The 16,396-nt window shown below is 52.3% G+C and overlaps 2 protein-coding genes across 4 annotated transcripts in view; one reads left to right on the top strand and one right to left on the bottom strand.

Moving 5' to 3' along the window:
• Positions 1-10,607: 10,607 nt before the first annotated feature.
• LOC109256157 (uncharacterized) lies at positions 10,608-14,478 on the bottom strand. 3 transcript variants are annotated; one of them, XR_002075523.2, is made up of 2 exons: positions 12,799-12,955; positions 10,608-10,982 (listed from the first exon to the last, which is right to left on the bottom strand). XR_002075523.2 is itself a non-coding variant. In XM_019431143.2 (2 exons), the coding sequence occupies exons 1-2, from the start codon at positions 14,380-14,382 to the stop codon at positions 10,759-10,761; spliced, it is 831 nt and encodes a 276-aa protein (XP_019286688.1). In that variant the 5' UTR covers positions 14,383-14,478; the 3' UTR covers positions 10,608-10,758. The 3 variants fall into 3 exon arrangements, 2 of the variants coding, with proteins under 2 accessions (XP_019286688.1, XP_019286689.1); XM_019431143.2 differs by lacking the exon at positions 12,799-12,955 and adding an exon at positions 13,776-14,478; XM_019431144.2 differs by lacking the exon at positions 12,799-12,955 and adding an exon at positions 13,776-14,478 and having other exon boundaries at positions 10,608-10,859.
• P2RY8 (P2Y receptor family member 8) overlaps positions 13,024-16,396 on the top strand; it is a 39,244-nt gene continuing 35,871 nt past the window's right edge. Inside the window, exon 1 of the mRNA XM_019431138.2 lies at positions 13,024-13,338. The gene's annotated coding sequence lies outside the window, so the exon portion shown is untranslated. The remainder of the gene's footprint in view (positions 13,339-16,396) is intronic.

Genomic DNA, 16,396 nt, shown 5'->3' with positions numbered 1-16,396 from the left:
GGCAGCGTGGGACCCTCCTCAAGCTGAAAAGGTCTACGTTTACCGGGGAAATGTGTCTGCACCCACAGCACCGTGCACAGTTTACCAGCCAAACAGCAGCCTGCCTGCAGGATGGATCTTTCCCGTCTGACCCGACGTGGACCCCGCCCTGCTTCGTCCCCCAAGCCCACGGCTGGGTCCAGGAACAGACCCCCATGGGCGAACGCGGGGGAGACTCCAACCCATAAACGCTGAGTACCTGCCCGCAGATGGCCAGCCAAATGACTGTCATCTCGGGGACTGTGTTCAGAGGGCGTCACTGAAATAGTACAACGAAAGTCATAGACAGTGACTCAGTGCACGAAACTCCACAGAAACTGTTCATGTGATGCATCGGGGTTTCGTAAACGTTCTCAGGCTGCATGGCTGTGGGATGGTCACTGATGCATTGGCCATTTTGGGGAACCCTTGACATCCAAGATATATTAGTGCAAACAGGAGACCGCCTCACCTGACCCTGGTTCCCCCCCAAAAAAAGTCAGCTCGCTTATGTAAAAATGGGTATTTCGGGGGGCGCCTGAGTGGCTCAGTTGGTTAAGCCTCCGACTTCGGCTCAGGTCACGATCTCAAAGTTCGAGCCCCTCATCGGGCGCTGTGCTGACAGCTCAGAACCTGAATCCTGCTTTGAATTCTGTGTCTCTCTCTCTCTCTGCCCCACCCCCGCTTAAGGTCAGTCTCCCTCTCTCTCTCTCTCTCAAAAATAAATAAACATTAAAAAAATGTTTAAACGGGTGTTTTTCTTCACTGAGGTGAAATCCACATAAAATTCACCACTTTAAACGGCACAATTCAATGGCAGTTAGCACATGCACATTTTTTTTTGATGTTTTTATTTATTTTTGAGAGACAGACGCAGAGCACAAGTGGGGGAGGGACAGAGACAGAGGGAGACACAGAATCCGAAGCAGGCTCCAGGCTCAGAGCCATGAGCACAGAGCCCAATGCGGGGGTCAAACCCATGAACCGTGAGATCATGACCTGAGCCAAAGTCGGACGCTCAACTGACTGAGCCCCCCAGGTGCCCAGCACGTGCACATTTGGACCACCACCTCTGTTCAGTTCCAGAACATTCTCAACTCCCCGAAGGAGACCCCATCCCCATTAGCAATGCCTCTGCACTCCCCGTCCCCAGCACCTGACAGTCACTGACTCAACTTTATTCCATGGACTTGCCCTTGAGCGGACAAGTGATACAAATGAAGTCACACCCTCCACAGCCCTGGGGGTCTGCCTCCTCCCTGAGCGTCGTGTTTTCAAGGTCCACCCACCTGTTAGCGGGTGTCTGACCGCAACTCCTTTTTCACAGCTGTGTCGTATTCCCCCGTCAGCTGCCCCAAGGAAAGATGACGGGCTATTTTCACTTAGCAAGAGAGCAAGGGGGCTTTCTCCTGATTTGTGAACTGGGTTTCTTTCCCGAAAACATACTGGGAGCAGGTGTGAACGGACAGCTTCCCCCTGCATACGTCTAACTAGCACGTGTCCGAGTGCCGGGGGGACAGAAGGCCCCATCTCTCAAGATGTAGAAACCTGTAGGACCCAGCTTGGGCTATGCTACCATCATCAGGATTCAGGGATGATTCACTGCCTGTAAGAAAGGAAACGCTGCCACCTTAGCCATGGGCAGTGGAAGGTTTGCGGGGGTGGGGGTGGGGATCCACGTAGCGTATGTTCTTTCCCTCGGGTCCTGTTGTGCTCTGTTCCCTGCAGACAGACTTTCTCTGCTCTCCGTGAATCATACGAGCAAAGACGTGAGCCCTTGACCTGTCAGCTCATGAGGCCATCCGTCTGTGATGGTTAACTGTGTGTGTCCAGTTGGCCGCGGCCATGGTGCCCAGGTATGTGGCCAAATACCATTCTGGATGTTTCTGTGAAAGTATTTTGTGAGTGACATACACAGTACAATCAGTGGGTTTTGGAGTAGAGGATATTGTCAGGCTTAATGTTGGTGGGCCCCCTCCAATCAGGTGAAGGACTTAAGAGAACAGAACTTGAACTCTCCCTCCCCACCCCCCCACCCCCGAGCAAAAGGTCTTTCAGCCTGTGGAACAGGCTTAAGGCTCATCATATCCATCCATCCATCCATCATCCATCGATCCATTCATCATATCCATCCATCTATCCATCCATCATATCTTTTTATCTATCTATCTATCTATCATCTATCCATCCACCCATCCATCATATATATTATTTATCTGTCTGTGTATGTGCCTACCTATCCATCATCTATCCACCCACCTATCCATCCATCCATCCATCCATCCATCCATCCATCTATCCATCCATTCATCATATCCATCCGTCCATCCATCCATCCATCATATCTTTTTATCTATCTATCTATCTATCTATCTATCATCCATCCATCCATCCATGCATCTGTGCACCCTTCCATCCACTTACCAATCTATCTATGCCCGTAGCTCACAACCAAGAACAGTTCTGCCCCAGGGGACATCTTTCATTGTCTCCTGGGAGACATTTCTGGTGTTCACACTGAGGAGGAGATCCTACTAGCATCTGGTGGGTGGAGACTAGAGACGCTGCCCCACACCCTATATTGCAGAGGATGCCCCACATTAGAGAATGACCCACCCACATGTCACTAGGGCCGACGCTGAGAAACTCTGCCCTAAAAGAAGGAGTCTGTCCACAATGTCCCTCCTGATTCCATCTCTGGCTGACCCCCCTTGACCGCACTCTTTGGGGGATGTTATGTGGTCCTCATGCATGTTGACGATAACATATGTGTGCATTGTATATTCACCGGACATTTCTACATTATCGTTTCTCTCTTTATCCCCTCTCTTTACCCCTATATGCCTCCAGACTCTGCCTTTCCCTGGTGGATTTAGTATTGGATGACATCTCATTTTTTCCTTACCACCTTCAGCATTGCTCAGGAAGGCGGTCGGAGGAACACAAATACCACGCTATTTCGCTTTTAATTTGTTTGTTTTTAAAGAATGCTTTGTGCCGTCCTTCCGACTCCTGATTTTTCCCTGATGACTTTTCTCTAAGAACCACCCCAAATGGGAGTCTGATCTCTGGCAGACCTGCTGATGGCATCAGGGCACATACTGTCTTCAGACATGTGACTCAAGCTGTGCCAATGAGATGCAAGTCCAGAATCTGAGCCTGAAGTCTGAGCCTGAAGCTCAGGATGGATGGATGATGGATGGATGATGGATGGATGGATGATGGATGGATGATGGATGGATGGATGGATGGATGGATGGATATGGTGAATGGATAGATGGATGATGGATGGATGGATGGATGGATGGATGGATGGATGGATATGGTGAATGGATAGATGGATGATGGATGGATGGATGGATGGATGGATGGATGGATATGGTGAATGGATCCATGGATGATGGATGGATGGATGGATGGATGGATGGATACGGTGAATGGATAGATGGATGAATGGATGGATGGATGGATGGATGGATGGATGGATGGATGGATATGGTGAATGGATAGATGGATGATGGATGGATGGATGGATGGATGGATGGATGGATATGGTGAATGGATCCATGGATGATGGATGGATGGATGGATGGATGGATGGATGCATATGGTGAATGTATCCATGGATGATGGAAGGAAGGAAGGATGGATGGATGGATGGATGGATGGATGGATATGGTGAATGGATCCATGGATGATGGATGGATGGATGGATGGATGGATGGATGGATGGATATGGTGAATGGATAGATGGATGATGGATGGATAGATGGATAGATGGATGGATGATGGATGTATGGATGGATGGATATGGTGAATGTATCCATGGATGATGGATGGATGGATGGATGGATAGATGGATGGATGGATGGATGGATATGGTGAATGGATAGATGGATGATGGATGGATAGATGGATAGATGGATGGATGATGGATGTATGGATGGATGGATATGGTGAATGTATCCATGGATGATGGATGGATGGATGGATGGATAGATGGATGGATGGATGGATGGATACGGTGAATGGATAGATGGATGATGGATGGATACATGGATGGATGTATGTATGGACGGATGGATGGATGGATGGATATGGTGAATGGATAGATGGATGATGGATGGATACATGGATGGATGTATGGATGGATGGATATGGTGAATGTATCCATGGATGATGGATGGATGATGGATGGATAGATGGATGGATGGATGGATGGATAGATGGATGGATGGATGGATGGATAGATGGATGGATGGATATGGTGAATGGATCAATGGATGATGGATGGATGGATGGATGGATGGATACATGGGTGGATAGATGGTGGATAGGTAGGTAGATACACAGACAGATAAATAAAAATATATGATGAATGTTGGATGCGTGCATGCATGGATGGATGGATGCATGGATGGATGGATAGATGATGGATGGATGGATAGATAGATAGATAAAAAGATATGATGGATGGATGGATGGATGGATGGATGGATGGATGGATAGATGGACAGTCAGATGGATGGAAGGACAGACAGATGGATGGGTGGATGGATAGATGGATGGATAGATGGATGAATGGATGGATGGATATGGTGAATGGATAGATGGATGATGGATGATGGATGATGGATGGATGGATGGACAGATGGATGGATGATGGATGGATAGATGGATGATAGGTGCATAGACAGATGAATAGACTGATTGCTACACACACAGATGCATAAATAGATGATTAATACATAGATGACATTCATATAGAAAGAAAGAAAAAAGAAAGAAAAGAAAAGATGGACAAGTAGATGATTAATAGATAGACATAATGTACCCACACACAAACATAGACAGATGAGGCTCTGCGCAGTTTCCAAGCTCTGGAAAATAGGGGAGCCTGAGAAGCAGGGCAGAAGGACCCCTCACCCTGAGCAGGTCTGTCTTTACTGTGACAACAGGACATCAGACAAGGGGCGGCCTCACACCGACCCCAGAGGAAAACCCCAAACCACATGGGCGTTGTTTCTTTCTGTGGGTGGACCCACAACCGTCAGCTACCTCAGGATCAACCTGTTCACCACTGCAAAAGCTAGCAGAGATCGGGGGCGGGGGGGAGGACTCTGGGGAGGCCCCACGACCCCCTCCCCTGCAGGTGAGCCCCACTTTGGGAGCTGAGAGCTTCTGGAAGTCACAGGGAAGGAGCGGGGTGGGGGGACAGGCGTCCCCATCCCCAGTACCACAAACATGTTAGTGCTTCTGTGCATCGGGACGTTTTCTCAGACCCAGCTTGTTTCTGGTGACTTTTAGGCAGTTGTGAGGCGTGTTGGTCAGGGAGCTTGTGGGACGTGACTGGGTTCACAGTTTGTTTTTTGCTAATCTCTAATCGCCAATCTCATGATTAGAGAGGAGTTGTGGGTTTGGGGGAGAAAGAGCACAGATGTGACAGTTTAGTCATGTCATATCCAGGGTGCCTGCGCTCAGCCTGACTCACCCCTGTGCACGCCGACCTTGGCCACCTGCCCTGTAACGTTATAACAGCCCCCCCCCCTTTGGATTCTCTGCTCTTGGAAGCAGCCCAGACTCGGGGAGGGGGGGCAGTTAGGTGAGCAGAAACGTTTATCTTAGTATATCATCACCCCACCCAGGCCCACTGCACCCCAGTTCTGTCTGTATTGTGCCATCCATCTGGCCCACCAAGAAAGGCCTTTGCTTATCGGCTATAGCAATAGTCCAAGCATAAGGGCTGGGTCGGGACAGGTGTGGTGGGAGGGGAGAGCCCTCCATGCCCAGCCGTGTCCTCCTATGTCCCATATTGCCTGGAATTTCACATTAGAGATTCATTCCTTTGGCGTTGATGAGGTACTTCCTAAAGCCTTAATTAACGACCATATTAACAAGAGGTAATCTTATGAACACTATGTCCATCCAAGGTAAGAATAGACCCAAGATGAAAAGTCAAGGATTGTCCCGACTACTTGGGTCATCCCTTCACTTCTTGGTGGGTTCACCAAGCTGATGATGCATCCAGGCGTTTCTGGCCCAGCATGCCCTACCTGGTCTTGTCCCTCTTGCAGTCTTGGGGTGACTCTGGCCCTCCCCAGGCCCCTCTGTCTATCCTCCCATCCAGAACGTGTGCATTCCCCAGACCAGGTGGGTCCGCAAGAAAGGCGATGGGGCGGACCCTCGAGGCGTCCCGTCTGTGAAGCATGTTACACATGTTGACGTCTTCCCCCCAGCAATCTCGGCGAGGCTCCCTTCTGCCTTTCTCCCCGCTGCTTTGTCTTTTACAGCACGACCAGGTCCCCGGCCTCCCTCTTGTGGACGGCCACCACTGTAGGACACGTGCGTCTGCTTGTCTCCAGCTCTGGGGAGCGAGCCAGGTCTGGGGAGCGAGCCAGGCGCGCCCGGGGCGGGTCACGACGGCCAGCCACCCAGCAGGTTATCATCGACTCGCACCTCCGAGCCCTGGTGTTTGCCTGGCGTATGTGTGCACGTTGTGTACCTGTGCACCTATGGGTGTGACCGTCTCGTGTTTGCCTTGGGGAACAGAGGCCCGTTTTGAGTTTGATATCCCGACAGGACAGCACAAATATATAAATAAAATGTCATGGCACAAGTCTCCTAGCAAATTAATATTCCTACCTCTATATGTAGTTAGAATATCAGATATACCACCTTATATGATGCACAGCATATGTATACATACGTAAGTGTTGTATATAGGTTGTATATCATCTAATGTTGTATACAACAATATATCGCATACATCACATATACTTACGTATATATTTGTGTGTACAATATAAAATGTATGATTATAAGTAAATATATAATAGTTATATAATATGATTGTATCATAAACATTATATATTACATATAATTATATATAACATTGTAATGTAATGTAATATAATGTAAGGTAATAACGTAATTATTACATATAATAATTATATGTAATACAATATACAATATACGATAGGTATACAAGAGGTTATATACAATATAACGTTATATGTAATAATATTACAGATTATATATAATTTTATATAATTTTACACATCATAATTATATATAACATATGATTATATGATGATGTCATATAATAATTATACATAATGTTGTATATATTATATTATTATATGCAACATTGTACATTATGTAATGTCGTATATCTTCTGCTTTTAAATATATAAACAATTATAATTAATTTAATATATTATGTATTATTTTGTATGTTTTAATGTGTTATTTATACAAAAATCATATCATTTTTTTCTGTATTTAAAAAATGATTTTGGGGGTGCCTGGGTGGCTCAGTCGGTTGGGCGGCCGACTTCGGCTCAGGTCATGATCTCGCGGTCTGTGAGTTCGAGCCCCGCGTCGGGCTCTGTGCTGACCGCTCAGAGCCTGGAGCCTGTTTCGGATTCTGTGTCTCCCTCTCTCTCTGACCTTCCCCCATTCATGCTCTGTCTCTCTCTGTTTCTAAAATGAATAAACGTTAAAAAAAAATTGAAAAAAAAAATGATTTTGTATGTTTGTATTATCTGTACACATAATGGACCATCACTCAGCCTGGAAGACCAGGGCCATCCCGCCGTGTGCAGGAACACAGCTGGACCTCGAGGGGGTGAGGCCGCGTGCAACACGTCACACAGAGGAAGTCACGTTCTGCACACTCACACTTGCACGTGGGTCTCAAGTGCTCAGATCATAGAAGCAGAGGGCAGACGCGGCTTCCAGGGGCTGGAGGTCGGGAGGCGCAGAGACGTTGGTCCAGGGGCACGAGTTTTCTGCTCTACGACGAGTCGGTTCTGGGGTATCTTGTAGATCGGTGATGGCACCTGACGATATTGTGGTGATTTGTGACCACCACACGGCAACAGTCACACACCCAGGGATTTACAGTGGGGGAGCTTGGGGGGCTCCTGGGCGTGTCTGACTCTTGATCTCCGCTCAGACGTTGATCTCGCGGTTGGTGGGTTCGAGCCCCGCGTCGGGCTCTGTGCCGACCGCTGGGAGCCTGGATCCTCCTTCGGATTCTGTGCCTGCCTCTCTCTCTCTGCCCCTCCCCACTCACACTCTATCTCTTTCTGTCTCTCAAGCTCCAGGGGAGAGACCTTCTGGAGACCAGACTCTCAGATCCAGGCAGGGCTGCTGAGATCCAGGAGGGGCAGGACCACTGAGACCCAGGCGGGGCAGGGCCCCTGAGATCCAGGCAGGGCTGCTGAGATCCAGGAGGGGCAGGACTACTGAGATCCGGGGGGATGGGGCAGGGCCACTGAGATCCAGGGAAGGCAGGACCACTGAGATCTAGGCAGGGTAGGGCTGCTGAGATCCAGGACGGGCAGGACCACTGAGACCCAGGCAGGGCAGGGCCACTGAGATCCAGGCAGGGCTGCTGAGATCCAGGAGGGGCAGGACTACTGAGATCCGGGGGGATGGGGCAGGGCCACTGAGATACAGCAGGGCAGGATCACAGACACCAGGAGGGGCAGGACCACTGAGATCCAGGCAGGGAAGGGCTTCTGAGATCCAGTTGGGTCAGGACCACTGAGATCCAGGAGGGGCAGGGCCACTGAGATCTAGGGCGGGGGGGGGGGGGGGGGCTCGGACAGAGCCACTGAAATACAGGGCAAGATCGCTGACACCAGGAGGGGGCGGGTAGGGCCCCTTAAATCCAGGCAGGGTTGTGCCCCCTCCTGAGGCTCTAAGGGAGGGTCCTTCCTGCCTCTCCCAGCTTCTGGGGCTCCAGGCGCCCCTGGGCTTGTGGCCACATCCCTCCCGTCTCTGCCTCCCTGTTCACGTGGCTTCTCCTCTGTGTCTGTGTCTCCTGTCCTGTCTCTTACAATGACACCTGCCATTGGATTCAGGGCCACCGTGATCCAGAGGGACCTCACCTCAGATACTTCAGTTTGTCACTTCTGCAAAGACCCTGGTTCCTAAACACAGGCTCCCGAGTTTAGGACTGGGACGTATCTTCCAGGGGCCCCCACTGAGACCTGCGGACCTGCCTTTGACAAATGACCTTCCCACGACGGATGTGTTGAGCAAGTGCCCAGAGAGCTGTGAGCACAGCAATCGCTGTTATTATGGAGATCGCTCCCCCTCCTCTTGCCCCGACACACCCCACCCTGAGGCTGCCTCTCAAGGTGACCATGGGGGGGAAAACAGCCTCCTTGATTCATGTGCCTCCTGGTGAATCAAATGCACATAAGAAGCCAAAGCATTCTGGAAGGCACCCAATTCTAACGGGACACACAGCAATTCTGCCTAGTGTTTGTCCCCAGCACACCCTCTGGGTCCCCTTGTGCCCCAGCCTCAGCCCCTGTGTTGTGACAGAAGCCAGATCTGACCTCAGCTGCCTGCACCCAGCCCCACTGTCCCGCCGTGGTCTGCCATCCATGGCCACTGGAGGTTGCCACAAAAGCCTGGACACAGACCTGATGCCTGGTGCGGTGGCAGCCTCCTTGCACCATGAGGCAACACAGGCGAGAATGCCGATTTACTAAGAGAGGTGCTGGGAAACCATTAAAAACCCAGGTGCCCTTGCTGACATCATGAAGCTGAAGCTGTCAACCCCGCCCTGGAGGGCTTGTCTCTAGAGTTCTTCCTAAGTAAAGAAAAAAATAACCATAATCATCCCTGGATTTAGGCCATTCTTTTTCATGACTTGCTGTTAGAAGCCTTCGTCATGAGTCAGTTATGTGAAGAGACAGGCACGCTTCTCCAGCCTCTCACTGAGTCCTCCCTCTGGATGCAAAGACCCCCTCTCAATGGCCCAGGAGGTGGGGTCCTTCGCCTCCACTTAGCATCTGAGACACATTACGCATCTGGGACAATCTCGCCTTTCAGAAAGCACTTCAGGGTGTCTGCCTGTCCTGGAGACACGTCAGGACAATGCATTCCTGCCTTTTTTTTTCTGCCAGTGATTGAGCCATATGACCAACGTGATGGCCCCCTTAGGAGGTCCAAGTGCCCTGCTGGGGCTCGCGGTGCCCCCACAAGAAGGGAACGCAGCTGGGGTCCCTCAGGTGTCACCCTGGCCTCTCCGTCCTTTGCTGGGGGCCTTGGGAGGGTGGCCGTCCACATGCCAGGAAGCTGATGTCCATGCCAGCCCTTAAAGGGTGCAGGAGAAAGCACAGCCCAGTTTCCCAGGGCCAGAGTGGTTATTTCCAGCCTGTTCTCCCTGCGGGACCTCTAGATTCCTCCCCACTCACTCAGGATCGGCCCCCAGCTCCCCAAGGGCACAGGGACATCCGGTCCCTCTGGCCTCCTCACAGCCAGCCCCAAACAACCTAGCCGCAGGGACCCAGTTGGCCTGTGCCCAGCTTCTCCTCCCCGTTTGACGTTTCTGGGGTCTAGGACAAATTCCGGACCCCAGGAGGGATATGAGTGCAACTTCTCTGCAAGGTGCACACACACAGCATGGCCACGGGAACGCGCAGCTCACGGCCAGCCCCAGCATATCCACCTGGGGGTGCAGCCCGTGGGCAGGGACCTCACTGTTCCACCCCGAAGTCAACCACAAGCACAGGGACCACAGAGCAGGGGACAAAAACTCAGCCTTCAGGCCTGATCCGGCCCCCAGCTTGCTTTTGTCAATAAAGTTTTATTGGCACACCGCTGTACCCATTTGGTTACACGTCGCCTCCGGCCGCGTTCACGACAACCGCAGAGTCGAGGGATCTCAACAGACGCCGCGTGGACCTCGAAGCTTAACTGTTTACCATCTTCTTCCTTTCAGCCGAAATGTTTCAACCCCGAGCTCAGAGATGAATATTCACAAAAAGGTGTCGAATGCACTCCACGGCCTTGGATGCATTCATCCAATGAAGGCTGATCTGGAAGAAAGGTATGCACCAGATCGTCTAAAAGCCTTGACTCGTGCCAGGGGGTTGCTTTATCCTTGGCGGCTGGAACCTGCCCACGGGACAGGACAGTGGGCACAGGTGAGTCCCTCTGGTCTGTTTAAAGAAAATGAAGGCACAGGGAGTCAGTATGCTTCCTGGAGATCCTATGCACCCGATGGATAGATACCTAGATAGATAGATAATAGATAGATAGATAGATAGATAGATAGATAGATAATAGATGGGTAGAGATAGATAGATAGATAATAGATGGATAGGTAGATGATAGATAGATAGATAGATAGACAATAGATGGATAGATAGATACATAGATACATAGATATGAGGGATGGATGGATGGATGGATAGATAGATGGATAGATGATAATACACAGATAGATAGATAGATAGATAGATAGATAATGGATAGATGATAGATACATAGATGATAGATAGATAGATAGATAGATAGATAGATAGATAATAGATGGATAGATAGATGATAGATAGATGATAGATAGATAGATACATAGATACATAGATAATAGATAGATGATAGATACATAGATACATAGATACATAGATAATAGATAGATAGATGATAGATACATAGATGATAGATACATAGATAGATAGATAGATAGATAGATAGATAGATACATAGATGATAGATACATAGATATGATGGATGGATGGATGAATGGATAGATACATAGATACATAGATATGATGGATGGAGGGATAGATGGATGGATGGATGGATAGATACATGGATAGATAGATAGATAGATAGATAGATAGATAGATAGATAATGGATAGATGATAGATACATAGATACATAGATACACAGATATGATGGATGGATGGATGAATGGATAGATACATAGATACATAGATATGATGGATGGATGGATGGATGGATGGATGGATGAATGGATAGATACATAGATACATAGATATGATGGATGGATAGATGGACAGATGGATAGATAGATAGATGATAGATAGATAGATAGATAGATAGATAGATATAATGGATGGATGGATGGATGCATGGATGGACGGATGAATGGATACATAGATACATAGATATGATGGATGGATGCATGGATGGATGGATAGATAGATAGATGGATAGATGATAGATACATAGATACATAGATAAACAGACATGATGGATGGATAGATAGATAGATAGATAGATACGATAGAGGGATAGATGAGAAATTATTGATAAGTAAATAACAAGTACATGGATAGTAGTTGGATAGATATGAATAGATACATAGGTATATATTAAAAGACAAACAAAGAGCTACATATTAATAGATATAAGCTATAGATATTGATAGGTATGGACACACAGATGATAGAATTCACATATAGATTAAGACTACAGGTAGAAATAAACAGATATTTGATCAATAGGTGGGTAATGGATAAACAGACGGGTAGGAATACGATGGATGATAAGTAGATGTAGACAAGCGATACATAGACAGACACACAGATCCCACCCGTGCGTTTCCCCCTGCAGGAGTGAGTGGTTCGGTACCTGCGAGTTCAGCGCTCCGGGACACCTTCCAGAATATCATCCCTCAGTCCCAACGCCTGGGTCTCCCACGGGACACAGGTGCCTGAGCTCAGAACTCGGCCCCCGCCCCCGGGGGGTCGGTGGTCGTGCAGCCAGCGAGCCCCGACCCCCCCCCCCCCCCCCCAACGCTCTCCCGAGGCCATCCCTGCGCCGCCGAGGCCTGGGCCTTCTGGCTGCTCGCCAAAAGATGTCGCAATGCACACAGCTTTCCAACGCGAACGGAAATGTGTTCCGCCAGCAATTTTGTAAAGTTCTTTATTAATTTAAAAACAGAAAGTACATAATTTCAGCGGAAAACAGGAGTTCGCCCCGTCTGGGGATGCGCCTTTCCTTACCCGCGTGCGGGGATGTTGCGGGGGGGTCCCTGCTGCGGGCCGGGGTTGCGCGCGATTGCTACGTGCGCACGCCCCCGGCGGGCCCTGCGGGGTCTCCCTGAGGCCCTCCGCCAGCACCCCTGAGGTCACAGGCTGCAGAGGTCACCCCCTCCTTCCCCTCCGCGGGGCCGGGCTGCGCGCGCGCGCGCCTCCTAGGAGGCGGGGGGGGGGGGGGGGGGCCGACGGGTTTGGCCGTCCACACAGCGCTCAGGCGGTTAGTAACACAGGAAATTTCAAAACGGGTTTCCTCTCTACCCACCCTGCCTGCCTCCAGGGGCTGCGTGCCCGGAGGTGGACCCCGAGGCATTTGCATTTGGACAACGGCAGGCAGACCGCGTCATGCGCCCCGTGCGCCCTGCGGCAGCCACACACCGGCCACCCGGGCCGGCGGATCAGTCCCAGGCCCGTCACCCGGCGGGGCTGCAGCAGGAGGCTGGCCGGCTTCCTGACCCCAGACGCTGAGCCACAGCTGAGGGCGGCCCTCTGAGACCTCGTCCCCAGGTGAGCGCTGCGCCCGTTCCTGCGCCCCTGCACGGTCTGGAAGGGGGGAGGTCGGGACCGGCGGGGTCTCACGGGTGCAAGGGGCAGGTGCACGTGACCGCCCCATGGGGGTGCACGCGGAAGCAGAGAAACCCCCAGAGAGGGTGCGCACGCCTCCCGAGCATCGAACCCCCTACCCCCTGCACACCCTCCCTCGGCCACAGGCAGCGGTGCAGAGGTGAGCCCCAGGGTGCCCCAGCGGATGCCCCCCGCCCCCATAAAGGGCCCCCGCGGGGACCCTGAGGCCACCCCCCTCCCCCCGACATGAGCTCGCTGGTGCGGGTCACTCACACAAAAAAAACTGGGTCTCTGAGCGTGAGCACAGCCGCCCCTGCAGCGTCTGGGGAGAAGCGACCCGGTGGCGCGGGCTGGACCGCGGTTTGGACACAAACACCCACCTGCAGGGCTCGGTTCACACTCGCTGGGGAGGAGGCGGAACTCCGGAGCGCGCGGTTCGGTGCCCAAAGCAAACAAGGTTTCCTGGTGTCCTTGTCGTGTTGTACGTTCAGAAGCAGGGCCCGGCGCAAGGGCGCTGAGGAAGCCGCACCCCCGTCGGCCCCCCAGGCACGGACCCACGCACGGCCCTGCCGGGAATGTGCGTCGGGCGCGAGGGGCCGGCCCTTCGCTGCTGGAACAGGGGCATTCCATGCCCGCATTGCCATTGGTGCAGGGAGACGGGGGGTGTGTCCCCCGCGGACGTCGGCCCCCAAATCCCAGACCCAGACCTCCGGAGGAGTCAGGAGGTCGCGCGTCGGCCTCCAGCCGCTGCACACGTGGTTGTGCCTGCCTCCCGCAATGTCCCCGCTCAGCCGCGCTGACCGAGGGAGGCAGGACAGACAGCTGGACCCCGTGCGAGGCGCACCTGGGACCCCCTCCCCAACGGCGCCAGAGGCGCGCCCGGGACAAGGGGGCGGGGAAGAAGGTCCTGCTGGTGATGAGGCGGCGCCTGGGAAACCAACGGGCCGCCTGGAGATGCCGCTTGGCCGGGCCGGTGAGCCCTCCCATCGACCCCCACCCTGGGGGGCCGCTCTCCTTTTTCTCCGTGTGACCACCCGCCCAGCGGCACCGCGGTTGGGGGCCTCCCTTTCACATCCCTTTCGGTGTCCCTGGAGGCAGCCGGGAGGGCGGGCAGGATATGAGGAAGCGAACACACACCTGCTACCTCGCTCTGTGTCCCCCAGCGAGGACATTTGCCAGGGCCCCCCCCCCCCGCCCCCCCGGAGGTGACCCACGGCTGCCAACTGAGCCTCTGCACCCTTCCCCGGGACCAGCAACGCCACGGGGAATCGTGACCCTGTGACCAAGTTCGGGCAGCAGCTGCGGGGACGTCCCTGGGGACCGCGCCGGGCATCCCCACCTGTGTGCGTCCGGAGCCTCGAACAGATCTGCCAGCTGCGTGCGCTTCTGAGATGTGCTGGGGTCTCGGGGGTCGGGGGCTGCGCCAACATCATCCTTGTGCTTCGTGTGGGGAAACTGAGGCTGGAAGGGGCGCGGGAGGTGGCCCAAGCACACTGCACCAGGTTTCTGGCCTCCAAGGCCTTTCTGCTTGGCCAGGTGCCTGGCCGCGGAACACCTCGTCACGTGCTGGGCTCAGTGCTGAGCTTTTCTGGGGGGAGGAGGACTCAAAATATTGAGATGCAGACCTGGGCTTCAGGCTGCGAGGATTTGAGGTGGGAAGAAATCCAGAATGGCTTCCAGGAAGAGGTGGGACTGGTGGCCAGGTCAAGGTGGCACCAGGGATGTCCTGAGAAGGATCAGGGGCAGGGATGCGGGGTGTGTGTGTGTGTGTGTGTGTGTGTGTGTGTGTGTTCTGGGCGGGGCTGGGGACGACCCCAGCAGGAGGGTGACATTTTAGCACCAAGCCCACAAAAGCTGTGGAAGCTTACAACACTGTTGGCAATTTTGGAGCTGAGCTTTGGAAAGAGAGCAGGTTGGGGCCGTGGTCCGGGGTCAGAATGTGAGTGGGGTGGGCGGTGCCTGAGTGGGGAACACCACACAGGTGGAGTCCCTGGGTTGCCAGCAGATGACAGGGGCTGGAATAGAGGGGAGGGGTGCCCTGTGACTCCCGATGGCTGGGAGGCAGGGAGGCATGGACCAAGGCAGGACAGTGATGTCTGTTGAACGTGGTGCCCTTGTCCACCAGCTGGTGCCGGCTGGACCCCCAGAGAGGCTTACAAACAGGTGTGGGACTCTTATTAGGGACCCCGGGGGACCTTGGTGTTGTTTACGGGGGACCCCAGGCAGGGGGAGGGGCCAGGGGAAGCTAGTGGCAAAGGGGGGGGGTTGAGGACAGAATCAAGTGTCAGATACACAGGGCCAGGGCATGGTCTCTCTGGTGTGGCACTGCTCACATTCGGGCTGGGTTATTCTGTCATGTTCTATGGCGCATTGGGTGGTTTCACTCGTCTGCACCCATCAGATGCCAGTACATTTCCTCCCCCAAGTTGGGGCAACCAGAAATGTCCAAAGTCCCCTGGAAGAGGGGCAAATTCACTGCTGGTCATGAACTACTGTGATAGAGAGATGATACACAGATGATAGATAGATAGATAGATAGATAGATAGATAGATAGATAGATATTGATGGACAGATGGATAGATGGTTGGATGGTGGATGGATGGGTGCATGGATGGATGGATGAATACATAGATGGATGAATGGGTGGGTGGATGGATGGATGGATGGAAGAAAGAATGTGTTGATGGCTGAATGGGTGGATAGATGGAAGGAAGGAAGGAAAGGAGGGTGAGTGGATGGATGGATGCATGGATGGAGCAATAGTTGGATGGAATGATGTGTGCATGGGTGAATGGACAGTTAGATAGATACATGGATGGATGGAAAGATGGATGGATAGATGGGTAGATGGATGGGTGAATGGGTGGATGGACGGACAGATGGGTGGATGGACAGATGGGCTGATGGATGGGTGAACAAATGGATGGATGGGTGGATGGAAGGATGGATGGATGGATGGATGGACGGACGGATGGATGGACGGATGGACAGATGGATGGG

Source organism: Panthera pardus, unplaced genomic scaffold (genome assembly GCF_024362965.1).
Source record: "Panthera pardus isolate Hobbes unplaced genomic scaffold, ASM2436296v1 HiC_scaffold_27, whole genome shotgun sequence".
Classification (NCBI taxonomy): domain Eukaryota; kingdom Metazoa; phylum Chordata; class Mammalia; order Carnivora; family Felidae; genus Panthera; species Panthera pardus.
Note: the sequence above shows the minus strand (reverse complement) of the source record. Positions and strands in the feature narration are given on the sequence as shown.

Bases quoted from the DNA above. Each gene is read 5' to 3' on its own strand.
- LOC109256157 (XM_019431143.2), bottom strand. From the start codon at position 14,382: ATGGGAGGGCTCACCGGCCCGGCCAAGCGGCATCTCCAGGCGGCCCGT. The intron at 10,983-13,775 runs GTGGGTGTTTGT...TTCTTTAAACAG, and splicing joins GTGTGAACCGAGCCCTGCAG to ACCAGAGGGACTCACCTGTG.